The sequence below is a fragment of the Endocarpon pusillum genome (genome assembly GCF_000464535.1).
Source record: "Endocarpon pusillum Z07020 unplaced genomic scaffold scaffold4522, whole genome shotgun sequence".
Taxonomy (NCBI): Eukaryota; Fungi; Ascomycota; class Eurotiomycetes; order Verrucariales; family Verrucariaceae; genus Endocarpon; species Endocarpon pusillum.
This window is the reverse complement of record NW_006916440.1, coordinates 157,852-184,980: the sequence shown is the minus strand read 5'-3', so window position 1 is coordinate 184,980 and position 27,129 is coordinate 157,852. Positions and strand designations below refer to the sequence as shown.

At 51.3% G+C, this 27,129-nt stretch overlaps 7 protein-coding genes across 7 annotated transcripts in view; 4 read left to right on the top strand and 3 right to left on the bottom strand.

Moving 5' to 3' along the window:
- Positions 1-1,023: 1,023 nt before the first annotated feature.
- EPUS_05235 (uncharacterized protein) lies at positions 1,024-2,175 on the bottom strand (the record flags this gene model as incomplete). Its single annotated transcript, XM_007805792.1, has 1 exon — positions 1,024-2,175. The coding sequence occupies one exon, from the start codon at positions 2,173-2,175 to the stop codon at positions 1,024-1,026; it is 1,152 nt and encodes a 383-aa protein (XP_007803983.1).
- Positions 2,176-3,299: 1,124 nt separating this feature from the next.
- Positions 3,300-6,527, bottom strand: EPUS_05234 (uncharacterized protein; the record flags this gene model as incomplete). The annotated part of the gene is made up of 2 exons (XM_007805791.1): positions 3,300-6,392; positions 6,450-6,527. 2 exons carry the CDS (start codon positions 6,525-6,527, stop codon positions 3,300-3,302), a joined length of 3,171 nt encoding a protein of 1,056 aa, XP_007803982.1.
- A 2,377-nt stretch (positions 6,528-8,904) lies between these two features.
- EPUS_05233 (uncharacterized protein) lies at positions 8,905-12,861 on the top strand (the record flags this gene model as incomplete). Its single annotated transcript, XM_007805790.1, has 1 exon — positions 8,905-12,861. The coding sequence occupies one exon, from the start codon at positions 8,905-8,907 to the stop codon at positions 12,859-12,861; it is 3,957 nt and encodes a 1,318-aa protein (XP_007803981.1).
- Positions 12,862-17,639: 4,778 nt separating this feature from the next.
- Positions 17,640-19,891, top strand: EPUS_05232 (uncharacterized protein; the record flags this gene model as incomplete). Its single annotated transcript, XM_007805789.1, has 2 exons — positions 17,640-19,493; positions 19,559-19,891. 2 exons carry the CDS (start codon positions 17,640-17,642, stop codon positions 19,889-19,891), a joined length of 2,187 nt encoding a protein of 728 aa, XP_007803980.1.
- An 876-nt stretch (positions 19,892-20,767) lies between these two features.
- On the top strand, positions 20,768-23,908 carry EPUS_05231 (uncharacterized protein; the record flags this gene model as incomplete). Its single annotated transcript, XM_007805788.1, has 3 exons — positions 20,768-21,050; positions 21,098-23,256; positions 23,318-23,908. 3 exons carry the CDS (start codon positions 20,768-20,770, stop codon positions 23,906-23,908), a joined length of 3,033 nt encoding a protein of 1,010 aa, XP_007803979.1.
- Positions 23,909-24,236: 328 nt separating this feature from the next.
- Positions 24,237-25,814, top strand: EPUS_05230 (uncharacterized protein; the record flags this gene model as incomplete). The annotated part of the gene is made up of 1 exon (XM_007805787.1): positions 24,237-25,814. The coding sequence occupies one exon, from the start codon at positions 24,237-24,239 to the stop codon at positions 25,812-25,814; it is 1,578 nt and encodes a 525-aa protein (XP_007803978.1).
- A 1,131-nt stretch (positions 25,815-26,945) lies between these two features.
- Positions 26,946-27,129, bottom strand: part of EPUS_05229 (uncharacterized protein) — a gene marked incomplete at both ends in the record, with an annotated part of 1,291 nt that continues 1,107 nt past the window's right edge. The window contains one exon of the mRNA XM_007805786.1: positions 26,946-27,098. Within this exon, the coding sequence (XP_007803977.1) occupies positions 26,946-27,098 (153 nt within the window). The remainder of the gene's footprint in view (positions 27,099-27,129) is intronic.

Here is a 27,129-nt window from a genome sequence, read left to right as displayed (position 1 = left end):
CCTTTATCATGAAGCGCCATGGAGGGCGTCACTACATTGCAGCGGCCTTGGTTAATTTTATAATGATGCGTCGTTGTGGCTACCTCAACCTGCGCGGATTGAATGTGTGTTCTGCGGAAAAGCGTTTCTCATCCCCTCGAGAAATTCCGAAACCGGTGAAACAGACTCCATATGCAGCTCGGGCGTCCCTCATTGAGTGACACATAAATATTTTCCATCGTTTGTTTTCTACATAGACATCTGATCAACTCTAGCTTGCTACCATTCCTGTTAAACCCTCTCCACATTCACAGAATGCAGACCAGATCGGAAAGCCCTTCACCCAGTCACATAACGAAGACTTGCAACATAAGTGTGCTCGTATAGAGGAATTGGTTCCTTCTCTCCCCCCTTGCCTGTCTCTAATTTCACTGGAAGGAGGAAAAGTGTCGGCGGAAGGATTTGTGAAACTTGTAGCAGCTTCGTGTGAGCATTCGATAGCGTTGCATCTGTGATCGATGCCCTCTTTCTATATTGGTGCCTGTAGGCAGCCTCCACGTCGCGGGTTTCTCCTTCCTTGGAGCGGGCGGCGAGTTATCCTAGACATAATTCCAGGCTGACAATGGCTCCATCTATGGCGGTGGTCTTAGCATCTCATGTTGAGACCCCAGTCTCCTTGTCGCAAACATCCGCATCTTCCGAATGCTACCTTTATAGCGCACGAAGTGTATCCTCAAAATTAATCTTCCAGCGTACTCTGGGCTAGGTTGGAGGCAGACACCTTGGCAAGGAATACCTTTGTCGATGTTCAGAAGAGGCATTCGCACCCTTGATAAATGCTATACATGAAAGATGAGCTTGTCGTGATGAAGGGGCCGCTGGTGCATCAAGGCGTGGGCTCGATCCTAAGGATTGCTGATGTTAACCGCCTAAACTTGAGTTATTGAGCGCTGCACGATCCCGTAGCAGATTTATAGTGTATAGACCAGAGCCAAATTCTTACCGAAGAGCTGTAGGTGATAGCCGGCACAACATGATGCTCCTTCAGCTAACCTCTCCGGTCTTCCAAACCTTCTTCACAAAATCTCTAGCAATTTCGAAACTCTCTATTCTTGTCTGTCTCTCTGCCAACCCTAACCATGACACTGGCATTTGTGTCCATCCATGCTTCATTCCCTTGTATCTTTCTACTCTCAAGTGCTGACCTCTGCCGTTTTCGTGCAACTTCTTGACCCATGTCTCACTTTGTTCCGCCAGAGAGTCGAGCTCGGGTAGGATCAAAAGAATCCTGGCTTGCTCGTGCAGCCCGCCATCGATGATCTCTGCTAGTCCTGGTGAGGCTCTTGGGTGCGATGCTTCGTCTCGAGATAGGTAGGTTGGTGCAAGCGTGTCCGAGAGCTCACTCCAGAATCTTTTCGTAGCTGGAAGACCTGGTGGGCGAGTGCGCTGGGACGGTAGGAGCCGAGAATCCAAGGATGGGTAGAAGAGCAAGAGTGGGATAGGATGAGGGTGTTCACGTGAAAATGGGCTGGGCCATGGAGTGGGCACAATGGGTGGATTTCTGGCAATGTCCAGGGCGAGTTCCAATGCCAGGTTCCCGCCGCTACTAAACCCAGATAAAGCAATCTTGTCGGTATCAAGGTTTACGCTTCCTACCATAGGAGAGGGCTCTGAGCTTGAAGCAGATTCTCCCTTCCATTCTTCGCCCTGCTTGGTGTTATATGACTCAACCAGGTTCTGCGTGATTGCCTTCCTCAATTCATGATATCCAGGCTTTTCTTCGTGGAGTACAGCATGTAAGACGTCTTCGGCGTCTTCGAGGGCAGCGGGAAATTTATCGACTGGTCCGAGTCGGTAGTCGACACTCAAGACAACGGCTCCGAGCTCTCTTGACATCTGAGCGCAGAATGGTGCCTGCTCCAAACAGGAACCGAGGACGAAGCCACCACCATGAAAATCGATCATCACAGGGACCGGATCCGCTCTCTCCGTCACATCATACGTCAAGGAAGGCAAGAAGACGTAAACAGGAATTTTATAGCTTCCGCGAGACGGAAGGTTCAAAACGAAAGGGTGAGGTCCTTCTGGTGAGGTGTAGCGTAGGACTGCGTCAGGGACCGCTCGGGGAAGTCGGACCAGAGCAGTGCGCCATAGCACGTCGAATGGTTGGTTGAATGCCTTGAGGAGGGAAGACATGGTAGCAGAGCTTCATCCGAACAAGATATGGCATAGGAGTGTCACCTGAAATATGGTCTCCGGCCTGTACTGATGGGATGATGGGATGATGCTGCTCAGTTACCCGACGTTCAGCCAGATGGCTGATTACTATTAGTTACGTAGTACTCCGTAGTGGTCCACTACCCACAAACAGGCGGACTCTCTGCAAGTTGGGACAGGTAAATAACAGGTCCATTCCAGAAGCTCCTAACACTAATACAGTCCACTGGCACTCTTAAAGACCTGTACAGCACAGCAACACTGGCTGTGAAATCGTAGTAGAAATGAACCAACAGAACGCAAGGATTCCGCGTAGAAAAACCGGCCAACAGGGCGCTCTCATACGGTCTGACTTTATCAAATTCCCCTTGTTCGTATTTTCACATCCCTCGCCAGGTCAGAGGATAGAGTGATGAAATCAAGCTTTCAGCCAGCATATCTGTCTGACGATGCAGACTGCGGAGGAGTCTACTACCAATGCGACAGAGCTGGAGACGACGTCTAGATTTGATCGCTTTCGGGGAACTTCTTCGCTGTCCATTTTCAAACCCGAGATCGACTGCACGATGTCGAAGACCCAACACTTATGGAAGAGTACCGAGATCACAATGGGTCGAAACATCGCCTTATCCTGGATGCTGTGTTGGGACAGGAGGCCGGAGATGGATGCAGCGAGGCGCTGAAAGATGAGAGTCCACCCGGAGGAGAAGAAGCACCACTCCCATATGCAGAAACCAGCGATGCCGTTGAGATGGATGAGTCCAGTGCACGCTGACCAGGGTAGTTCAGATCAAGTCTGGATTGTGATAAAGTATCATTCTCGTGCATTCCTCAAGCGTGGCCACATCGTCAGAAATTGCCGATAGCTATAGATAGATACGCGTATATACCGAAAGACGTAAAACAATCAACCAACATTCATCCCATGTCAACCAACCCCACAAGAACAAACCTGCGCCATTAAAAAGCCCAGTACGAGCAGCAGGACTTTTTTTCCCAATGAGTCATCATGAAAGATGGGATCTTTCTTTCCATTCCCCCTACTACCATTTTGCCTCCTCCTCCTCCTCCTCCTCCTCCTCATCCTCCAATGTCTCTCCCCCTCAGATGGCCCTCACACACACGCCCGGGAAAACCCCCTGAAACCCAGCATACACACCAGCCCACCACTCGCCATTCACGTCCTCGGCCTCCCGGATCTCGGCCCAGCGGGGGAACATCAGCTCTCCGGCGCCGGACTCGCCTTCCTCGGGGAACCAGGGGTAGCCCGCCACCGCGCGCATGCCGTGACCGCCATCAGGCGGGAACTTGGAGTTGCCACTTCCAGTGCCGGCGCCTCCAGACGACGAAGAGGTCGAGGTGTTACTGTAGCGGATGCGACTGGCGCGACTGTCCCTCTTGGTGACGGTGCCCGTCGCGCCCTCCACATCCTCCACCCAGCTCCACTGGCCCGACTTGACCGCCGCGCTGGGCGCGTTCCCCGCCGCCGCGATATCCGCATCCCGCAGCGAATGGCCCCCCACGAGATCGTTCACGACGATTCTCTTTTGGCCCTCGGGCGCGTCTTCGAAGCCGATCACGATCATGCGATGGCCCTGGGGGCATTTGCGCCAGCCGTTGGGGCCGTCTTCGCGGCGGAGTTTGCGCTGTTTGATTAGCGATGTGTAGCATGTGGTGCAGATGTCGTAGTCGCCTATGCTGGGGAATTTGGACGGGTTGGTGGGATTGGTTGGCGAGGACGGGTGGCTGGGGCAGTGGAAGCGGGTGTGAGAGGGTGGGATCGGGTAGCTGCAGATGTCGCAGTGGGTGGTGAAGGTTAGGGTGAGGTAGTCTGGGTCTTTGGCTGTGCTGGCTGGGGTGGAGGAGTTGGATGTAGAGGGGCGGCTTTTACTGCTTGCTCTGGTGATGCTGGTACTGGTGGTGGTAGGGAGGACGTCGGCGTGGAGGGTTGAAGGCGTCAAGGTGATGACGCCTGAGTCGGGGTTTGGGCCTTGTTGTAAAGTCGGTGTTTTAGGAGCATAGGATTTGTGGGCCAGCGGAAGCAGGGGGTGAGTGCAGCAGTGGTGGCTGTTGATACAGGCGTTGCAGAAACCCCAGTCACCTTTGTTGCATGTATCGCAGGACCAGTAGCAGATGTTGGCGAAAGACTGGCAGAGGTCGCAAAATTTGCCTTCCTGGAGTCTGGAAGCCGGATCGCTGCTTAAAAGATTTTTTACAGCAGGTTTGGGAGACTTGTTCTGGACGAACTGTTCTGTATCGTCAGGTCGGAGATATTTGCGGCTCGAAAAGGCATGCGCTTGCATTTTCTCCGAGGGCGAGGTAGGTGCAGATACATTTGGAGCTGACTCTGCTATGGAGTCTGTCCTACACCCAAGAATGCTACTGGGCACGGTCCGATAGCAGCGTAAGCAAATATTCGAAGAGCATTGTGAGCAGTGCTTGTGAAGATCGTACTGTATACTTGGCCGTGAACAGTTTGCGCAAGATATGGATGGCGCGGATGGATGTGGTGCAGAGCGAGGAGGCAGATCTGGTTTCGCTCGAGGAGCTGCATGAGATGCCGTCTGTGGGGGTACAGCCGTGAATTGAGATGGATTTCCATGCGAGATCAAAGGTGAGCCAGTCGCAGCAAAGGCATCCCTTGATCTTGGACTCGTTGTTACAGTCGCTGACGTGGGGATCGTCCCTGCTTCTGATGATAGTGGACCATTGCGTTTGGAACTAGACAAGTCACTGGTTGAGGACCTAGCATTATCACCCTGAGCTACTCTCTGCCGTCTCTCGGAGACACCAGGGACATGCTCTGGTTCGGTACTTGTGCGTCTTGTATCGGATGGATGCCGTGGTCTGTTCGCGCGTGCTTCATCTGAAGCTTGGGGCCGATCGGATAAATCTGTTGCAGACCTTGTTGCGTTGCGCACAACATCTTCCGGGTTGGTCCTGTCCGATCGTGTTGTAGGAGGAGACGTTCGTCTCCGCTCGTTTTCAGACGCCCTCCGTCGCTGTGCCGTAGAAGCAAAGTCTGCATCTTGAAATCGTGCTCTTGAAGCAGGTGGCCTTCGATCCTCGGAAACGTGCACTCGTCTAGACTCGGTGGTCGATGAGCCATGAGCGCTGTGGGATCTTTGATGATGCCTCCTTTCGGCTTCTTGCTGACGCTCTCGAACTCTGGTCCTGTCAGAAATCCTTCCGCTTATCCTTCTTGTCGCATCTCTTGGCGATAGCTGTGAGGATTGATCACCACGTTGCCGTTGTCTTTGTCGGTAGGCTTCTGCGATTCGTTCACTGAGCGCATCTTCCTGTGCCGGACTGAGATTGTGAAGATCAAATCCTTCCAGTAATCCATCGTCGATGATTTGCTGTAGTATCTGCTCTGCTTCCAAGCTATCGCCAGTACCCGCTCCACTTTCGGAAGAACTCATCAGCGAACGCAAGCTGGTCTGTGGCACGATCCGACGCTCCCGATGTCTCGCCTCCACCGCTGCAGGATGCCTTGGCGAAGTCGTTGGCGGAGATAGCCTGGCAGCTGCGAGATTCTCTGTTGTCAAGTCTGCAACAGGCGCAGTGGCTGCGGTAGATGAAGTAGCTTCTCGTTCTCGTAGTTGCGCTTCAGCAGCCTCAGCCCTCCTCCTTCTCTCCCGGCGTTCTTCCCTCCTCTCATCGTCCCGCCTTCTCTGCTCTCTGCTTTCTCGGCTGCGACTCCGGCTGCTCGTACCCTCCGAGGCTGGTGCGGCCAGACGTGTGCCGAGTTGTGCTGCAGTGCCTCTTGTTTCTCTAATACTACGTTCCCTTGCCTCCTCTAGCTGTCTCCTCTCGGCCTCTTCCTCGGCCCGATCTTCCACTTCCCGCCTCCTGCTCCTTCTCCCTCCCCCGTGCTCAACCTTGGGCAAAATGTTCTCGCCTGGCTCGTAACTCTTTGCTATATCCGCCTTGTCGGCTTCACTCTTTCTGCGTTCTGGATTCGCAGCTAGGAACATTTCTAACAAAGTGGTGACGGTCGCATTGTGGCGCGCATCCTTGACGGGGGCGCGACATGTCGGACAGGTATACGTGTTGGAGCGGGAAGATGAGGACGAGGACGAGGACGAGCGGACCTTATTGTATTCGAAGGTGAACCATTCTTTCAGACATGAGCCGCAAAACGTGTGGAGGCAGTCGATAAGGGTGAGAGGCTGATAGAGCGTTTCCGTACAGATCTGCGAAGAGTCAGATCGTTTAGCAGCACGGGGATACTACTTCTGCGCAATGCTTACAGAGCATATGAGTTCTCTTTCGAGGTCGAGTAAGCCTGGTTGAGGGCTGGTACTAGCCGCTGCCAGTGGAACAGACATGACATCAACTAATTTACCAACTGGATGGCCTATGTAGTAGACACAAGACAATAAATATACGTAGCCATTTACCGTGACCACCCCACGATGATATTGCGCATAGATGCGAGTAATAGAGGACTTGCAATGCGTTGAGGATGCAACACAAGACGAAGTAAGCCATACATGCGGCTGACTAAACACGATAGCACAGTAAGTAACTTACCAAGAACCTTCTCCAGCCATCTTCCTCAGCTTGACACCTTGATTTTTCTCCATCCTCACCGCCATGTCTCTTTTAGTGCACCATGTCACCCTTAGGGCTCGCCTAGTATCGTTCTGAAGGCGTTTCTCTCTTCTAGCAGAAGTCAAGTCGTTTCCTTGGCTACCAAGAGAGGAAGTGCCCTGATATGGGTCATGTCCAATCCCCCCTTTCAGCGCAAGACATGGACATGGACATCGATGTTGACAATGTACGAGTACTGCATACAGCCCCATCTAGATCCCTAAGCCGGTATTCCTTGGATCCGATTACTCAATACAGTCATTGTTATGGTATTTCCTATGGCAACTTTTCGATGGAATTCCTCCACTCTCAGGATGTGCCTATCTATTTCTCATGTTTTTTTTTTGGCAATATCCACTAAGAAACTGCCAGATAACAGACTTACCTTGATCGTCAACTTTTCAATCCTCGCATACGGATAGATATTTTGCAATGTGGATGTTTTGGTCGGTTATTGTGCATGCCAACCTTTACAATCAGCCAGCTCGGGTTCATGTTCGAGGTACAATTCGTGTTATCCAAAGGCACAAGATCTCGCATTCAACAGTTCTACAGTAGTGCAAAATTGCTGAAAAAGCGATGTCCGAGGGCTTCGGGCAATTCACTTCGTTCTTGTTGATATGTCCTGGCCCCGATATTGCTTACCAGCCCATCTTCTATTGTTTCAACCTCATATAACCTCGTATAACCTCAAGCGGTACACGATCTCCTCTGTTCGGCAGGCTAGCTACCTTTGTTTTGTTCTGTCTATCCGCATTCACTACTGCGTGGAAGAATGTCTCACGAATATTTTCCAAGGTTCTGTATCTTGTCCACTTTCTGCATATTTGCGCATTTCATACCAAGATTTGACATACACAATCATGCACAGGCGAGTTGATGATCGTTCGGCCCACAAGCTTCTTATCATGTGAGTGCAAAGAAGGATTCAAATTGAACCCATTCCGGACGGTGATGCTGTTCCACCGCTGACACATTCTATCATGATTTTAATTCCCTTACCGAGCTTCTATGCGATATGCAAAGCCACGATAGCTGCTCGATTGCAATATTTTTACAACCGCAGGAAAGGATGTTGCTAGGCGTAGAGGTCAAGCGCTCGACCGGGTTAAAAGGACATTCACATCTTTCATTCCATTTCGTTTTCATTAAAGCTCTTAGCCATCCTCTCTGAGGTGTGGGGAAATCTTTGACATTTTATGCGTCCCCGGAGCTGAAAGGCTTCAATGCCCTGTTATAGTCGCAGTCGTGAGCCGTGAGGAGCACCTGGAGCAGGCAAGATGGCATCACACTCACGTCTTGCAACTCCATCTCACAATCGTTGCCTTTTTTGCTCATCTCGGGCCAGCAGAAACATCTTCCCAGACTCCTTCATGTTGATACAGATACTAGCTAGACTTTGGCACTATCTCATTCTCCTACATTCCTCTAATCTAAACATTCACAGCAGCACATTATCTTCCATTTATTCTACCACAACCTCTCCTGTCTATTGATCGGCACTGGTATCCAGTATCCAAAGACTTGGATCTCACAAGTCAGCTCTTCTTCCCTTCACTGTTGCCGTCAAGATCTCCATCACCTCCTTCGTATCCATCTCCGTCAACTTCTCATCTGTCATTATCCGATTGACAGCCTCTTCAAAATATCGATTACTTCTTAACTTCTATTCGTCAGCATCAACACTACCATCTCCTACCCGGAAGCAAGGGAAAAATCTTCCAATTGGCATCATAAGTATCGCATTAAACTCTCATCCCCATCTCCACAGCCCAATTGGATCTACTCCCCCAGCCCTACCGTCTTGAGTTCTGTGAGCCTATCCATCGACGTTGATCAACCATTAGCCAATCACGACTAAGACGTTCAATACTCTCCTTAGCTGTGACTTACATTTGACCTCATAACCACCGCTCTGCAGTCCAGTCCACTCAGCCGTTTGTGGGAATACTCGACTTTGAATTTGGCTCAGTTTGACATCCACCACTTACCATCCATCCCATACCCAGTCTTAACTGACTCTTCCCTCTCTCAACCCATTACCATTCTACATCATTTTCATTGTCCGGTTCCGCACGACCGAAGCAGCTTCACGACAGGACACTGGTGGAAATGTCCTATTCTCAATCAGCACTCGAGGCGCCAATGCTCGGTACCAGTGAAACTTCAACGCCTTCAGCAGCAGCAGCAGCAGCAGCAACAACAACCTCCAGACCCTCATCTACCGCATCAATGGGTAACAGCAACAGAACCTCAACACCCTCCACCACCAATGGCCTCCCAGCCCCCCAATCACAGCGTCAATCCAAACATACAGGACTTCCAATTGGATCATCCTCAACGCATGAGCATCACCCATCTCACCTGATGGCTAATGGAGCCGACATAGCCGCAACCACAACGGCATCAAGTACAACGACTGCAAATATGGGCCAATTCGAGATTATAGATCTCTGCTCTGACTCGGACGGTGAAGACGCGAAGGTCCCCCCCAAGAAGAAAGCAAAGCTTGACGATGGCATAGCCGCCCCACAACGCGATTATGGTATGGAGAAGTCTTGGATAGGGGGTATCAGTAACAGAACGGGTACGGGTACAGGGGAAGAAGTGGTATGCGGTGTGACGTGGAAGAGAAGTGTTGATATGGCAGAGGGCGAGGAAGATGCCAAAGACGAGCGGCCCGACCATGCGCCATCGACAGCGCCGGGAGAGATGCCTCCGGAGAACAGAAAAGGACATCTGATCCATAACAACAATCCTACCGGACCGGCTGCAGCAGCAACCTCAAACAACGAGATCATCATCGAAATCAAGCATCCCAACCCCTTCGCAGTTGCAACGCAACGCGTGCCCAAGTCATCTGACACCATCAACCCTGTGGTCACACGAACCGAGACTGTTCAGACGCAAACCGGGATGAAGAAGAGGAAGATGGTTGGGCCGTTCGTCCTCGAAGATGCCGATGATGGCGACGGTGATGGTGATGCCACCATGCGCTCGCCGGGGGATGAAGGATACGGCAGCTTCTGTAGCGGGGCTGTGAAGCCTGATAGCCACGATGGGGGCAACATATTAAGTTCCGGTTCCGGTTCCAGCCACAGCCCACCAGATGCCATGGATGGATTTGCCAGGCAGTCAAAGGTAGGTGGTGGGATGGAGCTGTTCCAGCGACGGAGGCAATTAGAGGACAAGTGCGCGGAGACGAGTCGGAGGATGAGGGAGGAGGCGCTTAAGAAGAGGAACGCAGAAATGCAGGAAGCTCAGAAGAGTGGTCTGTCGCAAGGCTTTCTTGAGGATTCATTGAACGTGAGACCAAATGCAGAGTCATATCAGTCAGACATACAGATTGGAAAGGAGACGAACTCCACCTCTCAAGGAACGTGTTCAGCGCACGAGCGCCAAAGCAACCAAGACGAGTTTGACGACGATGATGACGACTTCTTCGCCGATGACACTTTCTCTTCGGAGAACATCGAAGCGCAACTCGACCTCGCCCAAGCATTCGCCAACAACAACGGCAATCTTCCATCCCCCAAGGATCTGACAAGGTCATACCGGCCCTCCACACTCGTGTCTAGCACGGAGAAAGCTGACCGTGCTGCTGAAGCAGACTCATCGCCCAGCAACGCACGAGATCCTCCGCTGCAAGATTCCACCCAGCATCCCGAGAGGCAGCTGTTCAATGGCGGAGCAGGCAAAACAGCCACATCTGGAATTGAGCATTATTCTCAGGAGCAGGCTGAGAAGTATTGGGGAAGGGTGAACAAGGAGGAGAGGAGGAAGGAGAAGGAGAAATGGCCTGAGAAGATGGAGATGGGAAGAGGTCATGAGGAGGTGGTGGCGTCACCTTGCACTGCTACGAAAGTGATTGGGGGTGCTCCAGGGAAGGACGAGGCTCGTCTTCTGGCTGCGAAGGAGTCTCTCACAACCACGAAGCAGCCGCTGAGAGCTGCTCCGAATGTCAGCGGGGTGCTCGCTCAATTAGCGAAAAATACTCGGGGGACAAATGAAACAGTCGGGGAGCTTGCCGATCCTGGAGAGTTCCATCAAGGGCGAGGAAATGCTCGGCATCCCAGTCCAACTGCTCATGCCCGACAACGCAACCATCTCACCATCGACGAGGAGGTCTGGACGAAAGATGGTACTCTCAGAGAACGGAAGAGGGACATCGAGAATCTAATGAGTTCCTTCACGGAGATTGCCAGGTGCTGGTGCCTTGTCTTTTACACACTGAGCCCCCACTTCCAAGAGAGTATGAAATCACAGGTCCATGAACTGAAGCGCTATGCTGGTCCAATACTGCGTGGCTACACGTTCAGAAAGAATTCCGGAAGAAGAATCACCGAGATCAGAAAGAACGTGGAGCGTCGTATGGGGAAGGAGAGGGAAGCTGGCCGCCTGATTGGCAATGTTACTCAACGCGAGATCGATTCAAAGCTGGTCGAGTTAATGGGGCGGGAGCATTTCCACCATGGACAAAGCTTACTCAACAAGGTCCGCGAAGAGTGGGAGGATCACAAGGTCAACCGAAAACATACGGGCCATCGCAAGCGTCCCAACTCCCAGTCTAACAGTAATGCTTCAGCCAGGTCGAAGCCCATGGTAGTATCGAATATGCCGTATACAGGAATGGATGCAAGCCGTACAGGATCAGAAGAATCCGACCCGTACGAAGGATTCAATCTCAATCCCAAGAAGCGAATTGCCTGGCAGAGAGAAGACGAGAGACACAAACGAATGGAGGAAGCACTTGCGAGATATGAGAAAGTAGCTGAGCCTGACGGGCGAACCGAAAATTCGAAAAGAGTCCGTTTTGCTGAACAGTCCGTATGGGACAACGAATACGATCATACTCAGTCTTCCGAATCGGAGGAGAGTGATGAAGATGAAGATGGGACGGCGCCCTCATTCGGCAGAGGAGAAGATCGTAGGCCGGAAATTGAGCCGAGAGTAGGAAATGCAGAGCCCGTCAGAAGGAATACTGGTGCAAAAGGTCTCTTCTCTCAGCCGCAGAGTGTTGATGAAAAAGTAACAAGATCGAGCCAACACACGCCAAGCCGAGCGACGGCCAGAAAGAGCCTTCCTGCCCAAAGTGGAAACATGAAATTTACGGGAGAACAGCAGAGTCCTGAGCCAGCAACCAAAAGGGAAGTAGGAGGGAAGTCAGTAGCAAGTTTCAATCAGTGGGGACCGCAGGAGACTATGTTGACCAATGTCAATTGCTCGGATATCGAAGAAAGTCCACAAGACGCAGATGAGGTTCAATCCGAGACAGAAGGTTCATATACCGACGACGGTGACATGGCTGACTTGCACAATGACGTTTATGGCACTCAATACGATATTGTGGCCGATTATGAAGACTTCGACGGCTATGAGGATGCCCACTCGGTGCCGCTAGGCAAACATATCGATCCCCGAGCAGCCCACAGACAGATGACAAGGGTGATGTTGAATACCGTTGAAGATGCATTGCACAGAGTAAGAGGCACAGGCAGAATAATCTGGGACATCGAGAATTCTGAAGTTATGGTGCATAGCATTATTCTACCCACTGGCGGCGAATGTCGGATTCGGAAGGTGAAGTCATGGGTCTCAGCAGCGAATTGGCCAGGGAAATATCGAGCCAGAGCGGTGCCCGTCCCGCAGGTGTACTATATCGTGCATGAGACGAAGAAGACTTCGCTGAGGCCGCCCCCGCCTAACGGAGAAGAGATCCAAGATGAGGAGCTTTTCGGGCCAGAGGATTTCGAAGACCCGCAGGCACTAGTCGAAAAAGAGCAACCGATGGGGTTTACGAACAGAGAGAGCGCTAATAGTTCTGCATTGGAACGCCTGATCGTATTCGACAAGAGGCACAATGGTGCAGAGGGAGCGGAAGATGCGAAGGATATCCTGGAAACAGAAAATACGACAGATATGGCAGAATACATGGAGCAAATCGAGCATGACAAACTGTGCTTTGAACGAGAAAGAAGGGTCTGGATAGAGACTGAGGACGGGAGAAAAGGAAAGGAAGAGATCAAAGTTTGGGTGGAGGAAATGTTTGTAGATATGCACCACGTCTAACAGCAGTATTAGATATCTTTTGCGATTGAATAGAAGATATCATCTTCAGTGAGGTCGAAGCAAGTAGGTTTGAGACTTGCAAGAAGCAGACCACATATGGTTGACAAAGTCGACAAGTCGAAACAACAGAGACACAGGAGGACTGCTCGGCCTTGAATTCGTAGGCCACGAACCGCTCTGGCTTCTAGAACTCGGAAACTAAGTTAGTGATAAGGAGGTCTGGAGGTCGTTGAAGGCCCCTCTGAATGAAGCTAAGCTCTCCTCTTTCTGCCTTTGCAGCATGTAGCTGGCATGAAGCTGAGGCCCATTGACGTGTCAAGATAAGTCAATCAAGCTTCTACTGAACATAGTTGGACTGGTAAAGGAGCTCTGGGGGTCCGTCAAGGTTTTCTTCAGGGTCGGTAGACACTTCTACCGGCAATTCCTGGTGGAGTGGCCCACAGAATATTCGATCATCGCCGGAGAACGCTGTCACTTTCAGTTCTAGACCTGATTAATCTCCGCAATCGGAGAAACAGTTCCTGGATGGGGATCAGGGCCAAAGTCGTCGTCGTCAGGGTCCAGCCGATGCATGATAGTGCCAGAGACCGAGGGTTGCATGGTCGCAGTAGTTGGTCTCCACTTGCACAATTGTGTACCCTTGGATTATGCTACCGCTGAGATCTTCCAGAACAATAGGTTGCCAAATCTGCCAGCTCCGAAATGTTGGGGAATGAGGTAGGGATAGCACCCATCCAAGATCTCTATGAGAGAACCACGGTCGGGAACATGTTGGGATTGCATGTTATCGACGATGCCGTGCAAGCCAGCGCGTACATGAGCGAGGAGTCATTCAGTTCTGTGTTGCGCTTGGTTTATTGGAGGTATGAAGAGAGATGAGGCCCCCATTTTCACATGTCAGCCGAAAGCAATGGTGGACATCTCCACTCTTTATACTACTTGTACATCTACCCGAGCAGAGTTCACCGGATACGTAGATTCTGCGGTCTTTGTAGATTTCATAGACAAGCCGCTCTCGAACGATTTTGTTCTGGCTCACAAGCAAGCGCAAGAAGCTGAGCATCGCTCCACTCCGAAACGAGTGAGTTATGAACGGTCTTTGTCTATTATTCGCAAACCAGATGTCAAACTAATCCAGAGAGCGGAGCCATGTTGTGCGACGTGCGTTGACGCCATGCTTAGCGCCACGGGATCGAGTATTGAGGGGTTCAAGATTGCGAATCTTGACTCGCCCAACTGCATCGACCTTGCTAGGGCATGCAGATGGGTTTGTTGAGAACCTAAATATGCAGTCCCAGAAACCGAAAACCCTTAGCTGGCGGACGCGATTCTGAGAAACCTGATGTGGCAATGGCAAATCCCGTGCATGGTGTTATCTGCTCTAACTAGGTAAATGGTAAACCCTTTCTTGCCACGATAACTCCGTCTTTTAAGTTTCGCGACGACCTTTTGAGCGAGGGTAACATCACTAAAGCTCCCTGAGAGTCATCTGAAGACATGACTCGCGTAGGGGCATAGTGATTACAGCGTTCCATGCGAAGACATGGTTGTGCCGCAGGATTCCGCAGGGTATCAGTTGTTGATACGACACGCCCTTGTGGTGGGACGAGCATTGAATAATGGAAGGATGTCGTCCAGACAGAGTTCTTCCAAGAGAAGAGAATATACCCTTCACGCAGAGTAGAACACCGCCGGAAAGCTCCTACAGTATGCTACTGAGTTCTGTCTCCATAGATGCCCAGAATGTAGCTTTTGTTCTGTGACTGGGAAAGGAGTCCTGGCAGGACTTGTAATTCTTTCCAATGAAAAATGCTTACCAGCATTAAGGCTTATCTCGTTAATGGGATACACGAGGCACGCATATCAGTTACAGGTAGGCAAGATTAAAAATGAGATATTTTTTGACGTCCATGCAGGGCAGTAAGACTGTCATTCGAGTAACCTCATCGACCAGACTGTCTGCGTGCTGTCACTCCGAGGAGTCTCCGATATAAACCCACAGACGCTGAATGGCCGGTCGGGGATTGGTAGCCATCGGCTTATCGCGAGGATGATCAACACCGCAGGGTCAACTGGAAGCTGGCTGCTGGTGAGACGCAATCACACCACCCACACACAGGGTCCTTATCATTGTGGCGAGAAAGGAGAAATTTTAAAGTTTGAGACCACTAGTGGTTCTTGGCACAAACCCCCCCACGCGCCTGCGACACAAACCGTTGAGGAGTTCGCATCCAGCCCCAAAGTGATATGATAGGCTCAAGGTCTATACCGCCTCGATGGAGAAGCACCACGGTTACCTGCACACTATTAATGACGCTTACGTAGTGCTACGTGCAGTCGAAGATCTCGAGCATGTGGACATCAATTGATCTCAAGCAGATGGCTCGCACCCTTCACCATCAAAAATGGGCCGCATTAGGACCAATTGATGTTGCAACCCGACTTTTCCGATGATCTGTTGCATAAGAGTATTGACAGCTGCAGGACCTTCATGTGGCTATGCACTTGGCACGCAAAGGCTTTCTCAATTACGGAAAATAGCGATGGACAACTGACGAGGCCTGGAGGAAAGTTCCGTGGAGATAGTGTAAGATTTTACTCCAGGAATGGACCTGGTGAATAACTTGGCTGTTCGCAGAATAACCAGGTTCTGCTATCACGTTTCTGATAGAAGCAGAGACAGTCCGTTGCACGTCAGGCAACTTAGGTCGACCTGAAGGCCTGGGCAGGCAGTTTGGATGCAACGCTGGGTCCCACTCGGTAAACGAAAAACCTGTGTGCATAACAATGGAAAAGGTGCGTGTGTGTACTGGCAATCATTACGTCGGAGGAAGTACGGAGTACATCTCCATGAAATTGGGTGAATTGATTAAGTGGCTCGAGCGCCTAGCTGCAGGCCAGGGTCAACTAACATTGGTTGACAGCTTCAAATCTAGAAGTAGTGACACGAGCGACTTAGCGGCATGTTGCAGAAAGTACCGTAGTAACATTTTCTTTCGGGTTTCAAAAGATCACCCCAGGCTGTATCTTGTAGCTAGTCGTGTGGTTAGTACGGAGAACCTAGGCTCTATTTCCAGGCTGTGTGGGACAAGACACTGCTCCGAAGCCGATTTATTGCTAGGCTTCATCCCCTGAGATGTTACAGAGTGACAGGCGGGCAGCGCGGCTGGGGTATCCAGAATTAGGTCAGCGTTTGAGGTGGTCAGAGCCCGGGCCACCCCAACAGAGGCGGCAAAACTCTAGCCTCATCAGTTACACGCTATGACCAAGAACCAAGGACAATGATGATGTGCTCGTACAGGGCCGCATGCGGCTGTGACCACACTGCTTTTAACCTGAAACACTTCATATTGACGGTTTGCAGCGACGCACAGGCGTGGCATTTTATCCCTCTGTGCTTTACATGAGAATAGACAAAGATCATGGAGAACATTGTAGGCGAAATTTAGTTGGGAGAATTTGGCCGCAAAGGAATAAAGGATGAATAAAGGATGGTTTTGGCGGTATTTGTGGTGCTGGTGCTGGTGTGCCAGGAATTTTTGCCCAGCAACGGCTCCCATGTCCGCAAGCGTCTCCATGTTCCTTGATTCGAGGCTGCGGCCAGTCAGATCGCCGGCAGCAACTCGCAGAAACTGTGTCGACATGGTTCAGGTGTAGCGTCTCGTCATCTTAACACCCTCCCCAACTAATTATTTCTACGCACCGCCTTTCAAGTTAATTCGGCTTTGACTCGCTTGGTTTCCTTAGTCACTAATCCGAGCTTCCTTCCTCGTTGGGTCCCATAGGGCCACCACGCTCAAACTCATTTTTCCGCCTGGTTGACTCTTCCTCACCATCAATACGGGATTCCTCTCTTCACTCTCTTCACTCTCATCCCCCTCATATCCTCCTTACTTCCTCTCTTCTCGGCCATCGCCAGCCTGCTCTCTGCCAATATCGTACCCGGGAACGGTCTTGGGACTGAAAAGGACTAATACCTGCGAGTGGCCATACTCGCCCCCACCACGAAACAAAAGCTCGAGGTGCAGGTTGAAATTCGAGCCATCTGATTCAACTCGCCCTCAACCTTCCTACGACCTCCCCAAAATCCCTCTAAATACTCTCACTCGAGCAATTGAGCATTTCCGGACGGTAGACCTCGTAGGCCCCGTGGATCGGCTCTTGCTTCCTTCCTCCAACAACCAACAATTATCCGCAGCCTCCATCACGACTCCTGAAGCAGTTTCCACTTGAAACTCTACGTGTGACGACTTTTATTCTTCAACCCCCTGTTTATATGTGAGTTACAGACTTTATTCACAACCCCGTGATCGTCTTCAAATCACTCGGGTTCGCACTATGACGAATAAGTCGCCTGGCTGCTCCAATCCAACGTTCAGCCTGAACACTACTGTTCCCTACCCATTATTCTTCTAGCATACACCGTTTCTCCATCACTTGTTTCTATTTGCTTGTATCATGGTGGCTAATCATTCGGTCTCCGCATGCAGTCTTTTACTTTATATGCTCGCTGAACGCAGACAACCCCATGCTTCATGAGCCCGACCAGCCTCTCTCACCTCCGATAGCATTACCCGTTTTCGGACAGTGAGATCATCATTGCAGAGATGCCTTACACTCCCCCAGCTCAACAGTCCCCGGGTGCCTCTAATCCCTCCAGTCCTCCTCTGAGTCGGTCACACTCATATCTCTCGAACCACGTGCAAAGTCCACAATATCCTTCTGCTAACAGACCTGGCTTGCTACCGCGCTCAATATCCTCATCCGCTTATCTGACCATGCATCGCCGGAGTCCCTCAGCATCAAAGCCTGCTCATAGTATCCCATCAGCTGAGCAGTCGTTAATCACAAACGGTGATGCGGCGGGAAACTCCCCTGGTGAGCTTAGCAGGTTTGATCCTTATGGTAGCCTACGCCAAGCACCTCCTCCTATAAATACCTCGTTAATACCCACAGGAGCGTTGATGTCCCCTCCCGAATCATTACAAAATTCGAGCGATGAAGAAGATGGCGGCCAAGATAGAGGACGCGAGCTTGAAAACCTTGCGGAGTTACAGGCCGCTATAAGGATAATTGAACAGAGGAAAGAGGGTTCGCCCGATGGAAAGGAAGATGATTCAAAGAAAGCCAGGATGACGCTAGATCTTATTATACCAGACTCGGAGAAATCAGGACAGCAGAAACGCAGCTCCTCAGAGTCTCAGCGCCCGCCTTTATCGAAAGAAGCACGCAAGATATCTCATTCAAGGTCATCAACCGATTCCAACATCGTCTTCGATGCGTCACACCAAACACAGTCCGCCATGATCATGCAGTACAGCAGACCAGAATCAGATGAGGACGACGAAGACAGCGACGAGACAGGCAGGCGGTCCAAGCCTCCTATGGTGCGCAAAAAATCGGGCGAGCTGGTCAGGCCTGCACTGAGACCTGCATCTGCCAAAAGGCGCCCTTCGAGTATGCCAGGTACTCCCACATACTCGAAAGCAGTTCACTTCGACGCGCACCTTGAGCACGTTAGACATTTCTTACAGGTTGACAAGCCGCTAGCTGTGAGCGCTGGGTCTTCGCCAGTCGAAACTTACGAAAGTGAGATTGAGTTCCCATTTGGTAGTGAGGAGTCTGGTCGATCACGAGGTCCCTCTGATGAATGGGAAATACGGCTGTCGAATTTTCCGGCCGAATCTGAGGAGCGTAAACATCTACCTGTGCGTGTTGAGAGAATCTTTCTATCGTTGGATAACAAAAACCTTATCGGCGTCGTTGCCGTCCAAAACTTGGCATTCCACAAACGGGTTACAGCTCGATTCACGTTTGACTACTGGAAGACAACATCAGAGGTCACTGCTGACTACAACAATGACGTTCGCCGCAAGCAAGTCAATGACGGGTGTGATCGCTTCAATTTCACAATCAAGCTGACCGATCAAGCCAACCTTGAAAACAAGACCATGTTTTTCTGCATCCGGTATGATGTCAATGGTCAACAATATTGGGACAACAACGGATCAATCAATTACCAGGTCGAATTTTCCAAAAGAGCCAAAAATCATGGCCAGAATGGCGTGCCTGGACTCGGGGCTCGACCACTCAATGCACTACCCCGAAGCAGGCCGTCCCTTCCAATGTCTGCAGGTAGTCCTCGACCACGGTCTATGCCTCATTCCTTTGACGACTTTGCATCTGGCTTTAATTTCAATCAATCGCCAACAGCAATGATTGGCGATTCTTCTATCAAATTAAAGGGCCCTCGTTCTCGTGCTGAGATCGTTCCTGATGCGCCAACACGCCGGCCAAAGGCTAATGGGCAGGCTTTTGGGAATCGATACGATTTTGGGGCTTCTTTAAATGCTGCAATTCAGAATGCATCTGCTCTCCTTGGCGATCAGAGCGGTTTTGCCAAAAATCCTGCCACCGAACAATCTAGACCTGAGGTTTCTGAGTCAAAGTCAAAGCGTAGCGGCACAGCACAGCAACAGCCCCCAAGCATCGTTGTCAAACAGCCAACCGGAGGGATGGCGACCAATACTTCTGTCAACGGGCTGGGTCCTGCAAAGCCCGCTGCCCTTGTTTCAGAGAAGCCATCTTTACAATCACAGTCGTACCAAGAACTCGTGGACAAGTACTGCTTTGTAGGTTCCCGGTACAAATCGGCGGCTGAAGCCTGATCCTGCGTTGATTGCTAACGCCAGTGCAGTTTGGATCAGCCAAAACCTCGCCGCAGCTGACTCGATCAACGCTGGGCCGGGTAGATGGCCCGAAAGATGACGATACTGGTTCGATCTCCGATGTCAGCGTTAGCAGTGGCTCATGCAGCCCTACAGACAATACTTATTCACGTTATGGCGCTCAAGAGCTTCCCCAACGATCCATCAGCCCTTCCCTATCCCGTTCATCGTCTCCAATTCCTAAGACCGGCTCTGCGTTTGGCGAACGTACCGCTTCACCGGTTTCATTCGGCTATCCATACCATCAGTCCATGAACCAAGGTCTTTTTGACACACCTACCGCCACAGCTATCCAGAGCTAGATCAGGCGAACCACTTATTTTTACGATTCACTTCATGCATATATTCGATTGGTATGGAAAGCAGGCTCGTGTTTTACCGTTTGAACAAAGAGAGCACTCGAAGGAAGACTTTATCGGACTGATCATCCGTGCGAACGCTTCCTGTTCATGAAGCTGGCCGTTCGTCCCATGCATTGCCACCGGTGTTTGCGCATTCAAGAATTCTGTTTTGCTGCATCTGGCTTGGAGGCGTTCTTGTTGATACGCAGCGTTTTCACGGTCTTCCAATCATTAATTGATCATCACTTTGGTCGCGCACCTGCTTTTGGCACTTGTCGCACGGTTTAGACTCGAATGGGGAGGACAAAAGTTTTTGTATTGGATTTTGTGTTGCTGTGGTTCGTTAGATTTGCAAAGTGGCTAGCAGGAGCCGGGTTACGGAGGCTTGGGCCCAATGAGTGCAATGCCAGGTGTTAGCAATAACAAGAACTGGAGGGAGAAATCCCGACCGTACATAGTCTGTTCGACAATCATATCATTCCTACATTCCTACTGCTATTGTTCCTTGGCGGTGTCAGTGAACATTAGGATGCACCATCAAGAAGCAAAATCAGAGGCTCAATCAGCTTGTTGGTGTTCTGTAGGAGACCACTACCACCTATGTGCCTGTTATTTGCGAACAGCAGATGATAGTCTCCTTTGACGCCATTATTACGGTGGTAAGGGAGCAGGGACTCTCTTGGAGGGGCGCTCTAGACTAGACTACTAGCAGCCTAGCCTATGTTACATGACAGTCACGCTAAGTAACCACTTTACGCGAGACGCGTCTCCTTTCTTATCTTGCAAAAGCATCTGACCTTGTCGAGTGCATTTTCCGCAATAAAGTTTGGAACAGCGATGTCGTCTCCTGCTTCTTCTCGAAAGCGTGGTCAATCGTCCCGCAACTCGGTGTCATCTACTCCTGCTCGACCGACAAGCACGCCCAAGAGATCGCGACAGCACACCGGTTCAGCAAATCCAACCCCTTCACCACTTTTCGTGCAATCGTCGCCATCAAATGGCCAGCGACAGAATGCCCGGGCTATGTCATCCAATGTGAACGTTAGCTCTCCTGTCCGCTTTTCCTCTGATGCTGGAGATGGGGAGACTACTCCCAGAGCAAACAGAGCCGCTGTTGGAGGTGAGACATGCTCATAAATCGCATGCCATTCCTAGCTGACCTGGAAGATTCGTCACCTATTCGCTACGTTTCCAGCTCTAGTCCACCTCGAAATGGCAACAATATTCGTTCGGACCTACCCAGCAGTAGCAGTGGCCTGTTTGTGCGCTCAGATCAGACGACCGACTCTTCTGGGATCCCTCGTATATCGTCACGCCGCGGTGACATACATTCTGATGCATTTGCATCCACACCTGCTCGTCGCAGACGCATCTTCGTCGGTGAAGATGGCATGCCTGTGGCCGACAGCGGTGATCCACGATCAGAAGCTACCTTCTCAAACCTCAACCCTGATACATCGGAAGCAGATGCATTGGGCGGAGAGTCTACTCGTGTGATCTGGGGCACCAATATTTCTATCCAGGACTCGATGTCGTCGTTCAAGAACTTCTTGTGCAATTACGCCAAAAAGTATCGCATGTGGACCGATGGTGCCAGTGAAGCAGAAACCAATGCTATGGGCCCCGTGGCCGACGAAAAGGAGTATATTCGTATGCTGAATGAGATGCGTCTACTTGGAGTCTGTGGGTTGAATCTCGACGTCAAAAATCTCCGGGCATATCCGCCCACCTTGAAATTGTTCCACCAGCTACAAGCATATCCCCAGGAAATCATTCCCTTGATGGATCAGACAATCAAGGATGTCATGCTTGAGCTGGCCGTCAAAGAGAAGCAGGATATGCGACGAGAAGTCGCTGCAGCAAGAGTTAGGATCCCCAGAGCGAGGGATGGGAGCTCTCTTGCACCTTTGCCCAGCTCAGATCTGGGATTACCAGCCGGAGCTCCATCCGCTCCAAACACTGATGGGCCGGACCCAGTCGAGGATGTTGAGATGAGAACTTACAAAGTCCTTCCCTTTGGTCTTGATAAGTGTGTCAATATGCGAGACCTTGACCCGTCTGATATGGACAAGCTCATTTCCGTCAAAGGTCTTGTCATTCGGGCTACCGCCATCATTCCTGACATGAAAGAAGCATTCTTCCGCTGTGCCGTGTGCAACCATACAGTCTTCGTCTCGATTGATCGTGGCAAAATCGCCGAGCCCACAATCTGTCCGCGAGAAGCCTGCAAATCGAGAGATAGCATGCAAATTCAGCACAATCGCTGCGCTTTCGCCGACAAGCAGGTCATCAAGCTGCAGGAGACTCCGGATTCGGTCCCGGACGGGCAGACTCCTCACTCGGTCAGTTTATGTGCTTATGACGAATTGGTGGATGTCTGCAAAGCCGGTGATCGGATTGAGGTGACGGGTATCTTCCGATGCAATCCAGTGCGAATCAACCCACGACAGCGAACCATCAAATCCCTTTTCAAGACGTATGTGGATGTCCTGCACATACAGAAAGTTGACAAGCGCAAGCTGGGCATAGATGTCAGTACAGTTGAGCAAGAGTTGTCGGAGCAAGTCGCTGGCGACGTGGAAGCAGCTCGTAAGGTCTCCGCCGAGGAAGAAGCAAAGATCAAAGAAACCGCAGCGCGAGCGGACGTGTATGAGCTGTTGGCTCGGTCACTTGCACCATCAATCTACGAGATGGATGATGTCAAAAAAGGAATCCTGCTGCAACTCTTTGGGGGGACGAACAAATCATTTGAGAAGGGTGGAAGTCCAAAGTATCGAGGAGACATCAATGTGTTATTATGTGGTGATCCGTCAACCTCGAAGTCTCAGCTGTTGCAGTACGTCCACAAAATTGCTCCGAGAGGCGTTTACACGTCTGGCAAGGGCAGTTCCGCTGTCGGCTTAACAGCGTACGTGACGCGGGACCCTGAATCTCGACAGCTTGTCCTGGAATCGGGAGCGCTTGTTCTGTCCGATGGTGGCGTCTGCTGCATCGATGAATTTGACAAGATGAACGATTCTACCCGCAGCGTGTTACATGAAGTGATGGAGCAACAGACCGTGTCGATCGCAAAGGCAGGCATCATCACCACTTTAAACGCCAGAACGAGTATTCTCGCCTCAGCAAATCCTATTGGCTCGAAGTACAACGTCAATCTTCCCGTACCGCAGAATATAGACCTCCCACCAACCCTTTTATCGCGCTTTGACCTTGTCTATCTCGTGCTGGACCGAATCGACGAAGTCAATGATCGGAGGTTGGCGAAACATCTGGTGAGTATGTATCTCGAAGACACGCCTGAGAATGCGAGTAGTCAGGAGATCATGGTAGGTCACCAGTTCGCTTCCTCCATTATCTTCAGGAATGTTCGCTAACCTTCTTGGCCAGCCAATTGAGTTCCTAACGTCTTACATCTCCTATGCGCGCAACAATTGCCATCCTACTCTCACACCCAACGCCTCGTCTGCATTAGTCTCGGCCTACGTCTCGATGCGCAAACTAGGAGAAGACATTCGCTCTCAAGACCGCCGCATCACCGCCACCACCCGCCAGCTCGAATCCATGATCCGACTGTCAGAGGCACACGCGAAGATGCGTCTGTCTCCCACGGTGGACGAGGATGATGTGCACGAAGCGGTGCGACTGATCAAGAGCGCCATCAAAGCGTCCGCGACCGACGCGCGGACAGGGTTGATCGATATGGGGCTGTTGAGTGAGGGAGGAGGCAGCCTGGAGAGAAAGAGAAGAGACGATCTGAAGAGGGCGGTGTTGGAGTGTCTGGACAGCGTGGACACGGTGAGCAGTGGAGGGAGCGTCAGATATCCAGACCTGTTCAGGAGGGTGGGCGAAGGGGCCAGTGTGGAAGTTGAAGGGCTGGAGTTCGGCGAGGCGATTCGCGGTCTGGAACAGGAAGGTAAGGTGCAAGTGTTGGGAGAGGGGGCGCGGAGGATGGTCAGGAGGGTTACTGGTGTGGTTTAGGGGGGATGCTTCTGGTGTTGTACTACTAGTAGGCACATACTGCTAAGGCGTTTTCTTGACGGATTTGTCACGGCAAGACGAGGAATACAAGTTCATCATTGCAGCTAAGAGTTTTCTGTGTCATTGTGTCCATTATCCATATGATACCTTGCTGCTGTTAATTGTTTCAAGTTGTTCTAGAGTGGTTGTAGGAGAAGGAGATTGGGTTGAACAGCGTGCACTGCCAGTGCTAGTGTCAGTGCGTGGTGGAAAGCCTTGGCGTCATTGAGGAGCGGTCTTGGCGTCTTGGCGTCTTGGCCGGCTTCTTGGGTCAATTGGATGCATCATCATGTTGTACTGTGTCAACCTGAGCACTACTAGTACCCGTGGTACTGAGGCTCTGCTCAAGGACCTATGGACTGCCTCGTCCGTGCTACGTGAGTTTCACGGTACGAATGGCAGCCCTCTCCCAAGCTCCGTTCCTTCCTACAAGCCAGCAATGGCCTCCTCAACAGGTGATACTGGAGTTACATCACCACCAATTATCCAGGATGAGCATCCTCCTTCTATATCCTTGTCGTCTCAGCAGAGGCTACTGCTCCGGAGCGAGCAATTCCACTCCCGAATCCCGTATCTGCGACGCTTTCCCCTCCCAGCAATTGGCATCATCAGCCTCCTGGTGCTGATCAACCTCTTGGCATGGCTGATCGCCGGCGTGGTCCTCCACTTTCACACCGCTCTCGTGTCCACCACCGCCTTGTCCTACACTCTCGGCCTGCGTCATGCTCTTGATGCAGACCACATCTCGGCCATCGATCTCATGACCCGACGCCTCATCGCAACTGGACAGCGGCCCGTCACCGTAGGCACATTTTTCTCACTAGGCCACTCTACCGTCGTCGCCATCACGTCAATTGTCGTTGCTGGCACGGCTACCGCTGTCTCGGGACGGTTTGACAATCTCGGATCTGTGGGAGGGATTATTGGTAGTTCTGTTAGTGCTGCGTTCCTTATCCTCCTTGGGATCATGAACGCATATATTTTGTATAAGCTGGTTGTCCAAATGCGAAAGGTGCTTAATTTATCCGAAGGTGAAGAAGAGCAAGGCTGGAAAGTGGAAGGAGGTGGTTGTCTGTACAGAGTCTTGAAGGGCATGTTTAAGCTGATCGACCGGCCGTGGAAGATGTATCCGCTTGGTGTCCTGTTTGGCATGGGGTTTGACACCTCGTCCGAAATTGCCTTGTTGGGTATCTCGGCCATTCAGGCGGCGAAAGGGACTTCGATCTGGTTGATCATGCTCTTTCCCGTGATGTTTACAGCGGGCATGTGTTTGGTGGACACGATTGACGGAGCGTTGATGTTAACGATTTACATACTGCCGATGGACGATGTCAAGAAGAATGACGAGACCACGGTTACGGGAGGCGATGGAAATAGCCGGGACGAAGGTGCTACCAATCAAGCCAATGCGCGAGCAAAAGACCCCCTCACTTTTCTCTACTACTCGATCGTGCTCACAGCTTTAACCGTCATCGTCGCTTTGGTCGTTGGCATCATCCAGCTCCTCACGCTGATCCTGAATGTGGCCGAGCCGTCCGGCAGGTTTTGGGATGGCGTTGAATCCGCTGGCGAGCACTACGAACTCATCGGTGGGGCAATCTGTGCCAGTTTTGTGGTGTTTGGATTGCTCTCCGTCCTACTCTACAAGCCTTGGAGGAGAAGAGTCGAAAGAAATAGACAGGCCAGGCGTCAACCCCAGCAGATCGGAGAAGATGCGGAGGAGACCGAGGCAACGGCAGCATCCGGCGGACCGTTCGATGTCATGAGTGAGCCCACACACCATGACGGGCGGAGGCTGGATACCAGAGCGGCGCATGCTGTGAACAATCCCAAGGCCACGGCACAGACCGTCCAGCATATTCTTTGACTCTCGGAGGTCTATCGTCTCTGGTCTGCTTGGCTATACTATTGCAATATCAAGCTCCCCCGACCTAGACTCAATCTACACGGCAGCAGAATCCATGATATTGAACATAGACTACAAGCCACACTCACATCAGCACGCTAGATCATACATAGCAATGAAAGCCAAACCCGCTTTCTGCTCTAAAGCGCTCGCAAGCCATACATCTTCCACCTACAATTTCATCGATACCCGTACATGCACCCGTATTCCTGTTGCCCCTCTCACAAACCAGGCCTATTGCTCTCAAGCCGGCCGGACCTACCCTCACCCTCCCCGCAATCTACTCTACCCCCTAATATCAATATCGTACCCATCATATCCCACTTATCTCAAGGACCCAAGCCTTCAGCCCCACAAGACCGAGCACAATGACATATCCCATAGTACGCACGATCTCGTTTCCAGGAAGGGGGGAAGATTGAAATTGTATGCCAATGCTTGAGATGAGAAATTGGGAAAAGTAATTCTTTTAAACACCGTCCTGGATCCTGGATTGGTATGCCCCCGTTCTCCTTGTCAAGTATAGTCGTGCTGGTATGGATATCGTAGCAAAAAACCCCCTGGCATGGCATGGTAATAGTGAGTGACCGACCATCCTAGGGACTCAATCCCGCACGGCTATCTTCGTCATCTGCTTGCATTGGAGCGAACCGCCTTTTTTTTCGCTGTGATTACGCGCCCAATGTTATGTTAGCTGTGGAAATGGTGGAGATCTCACAAAGTACACGACCACTACCCTGTCTGAAGGGTTTCGTGGGGTCAAGGAATCGGGAAGGGGGGGAAAGGGAAAAAAATCCCACAGATTCAGGATGTGATAGATGCGTGTGCCTGTGGCGGGTCGGGTTGATTGTTTGGTTGGTTTTTTTTTCCGTCTTGATCCCCTTCGCTGCGGCTCGCTCCGGGGAAATTTCTATACTCAGAGTATATCGATCTCGACGGTGTGGCAGGTGGAAAAATGCCCTGTAATTCCAATATTCACCATGATCTGTTTCCTAGCAAACCCCTTTTCCTCCGCCACGCCAAACACCCCCATGACCTCTTTTCGGCCTTCCTTCCCCGCCTCCTCCAAAAGCCCCCCAGGAAAATCCATCTCTACTTCTTCCGCCTCGCTCTCTCCTCCTCGGCCTGCCTCTTCTTCCACGCATCCCGAATCCCGCCCGCCGCATCCAACAGATCCTTCTCGGTGACATGATCCTCAATGCTCTCCATCACGCTCCTGACCGTGCTGACGTGATTCGCGTGCTCCTTATCGTCCCTCAGCCGATGGAACCTCCAC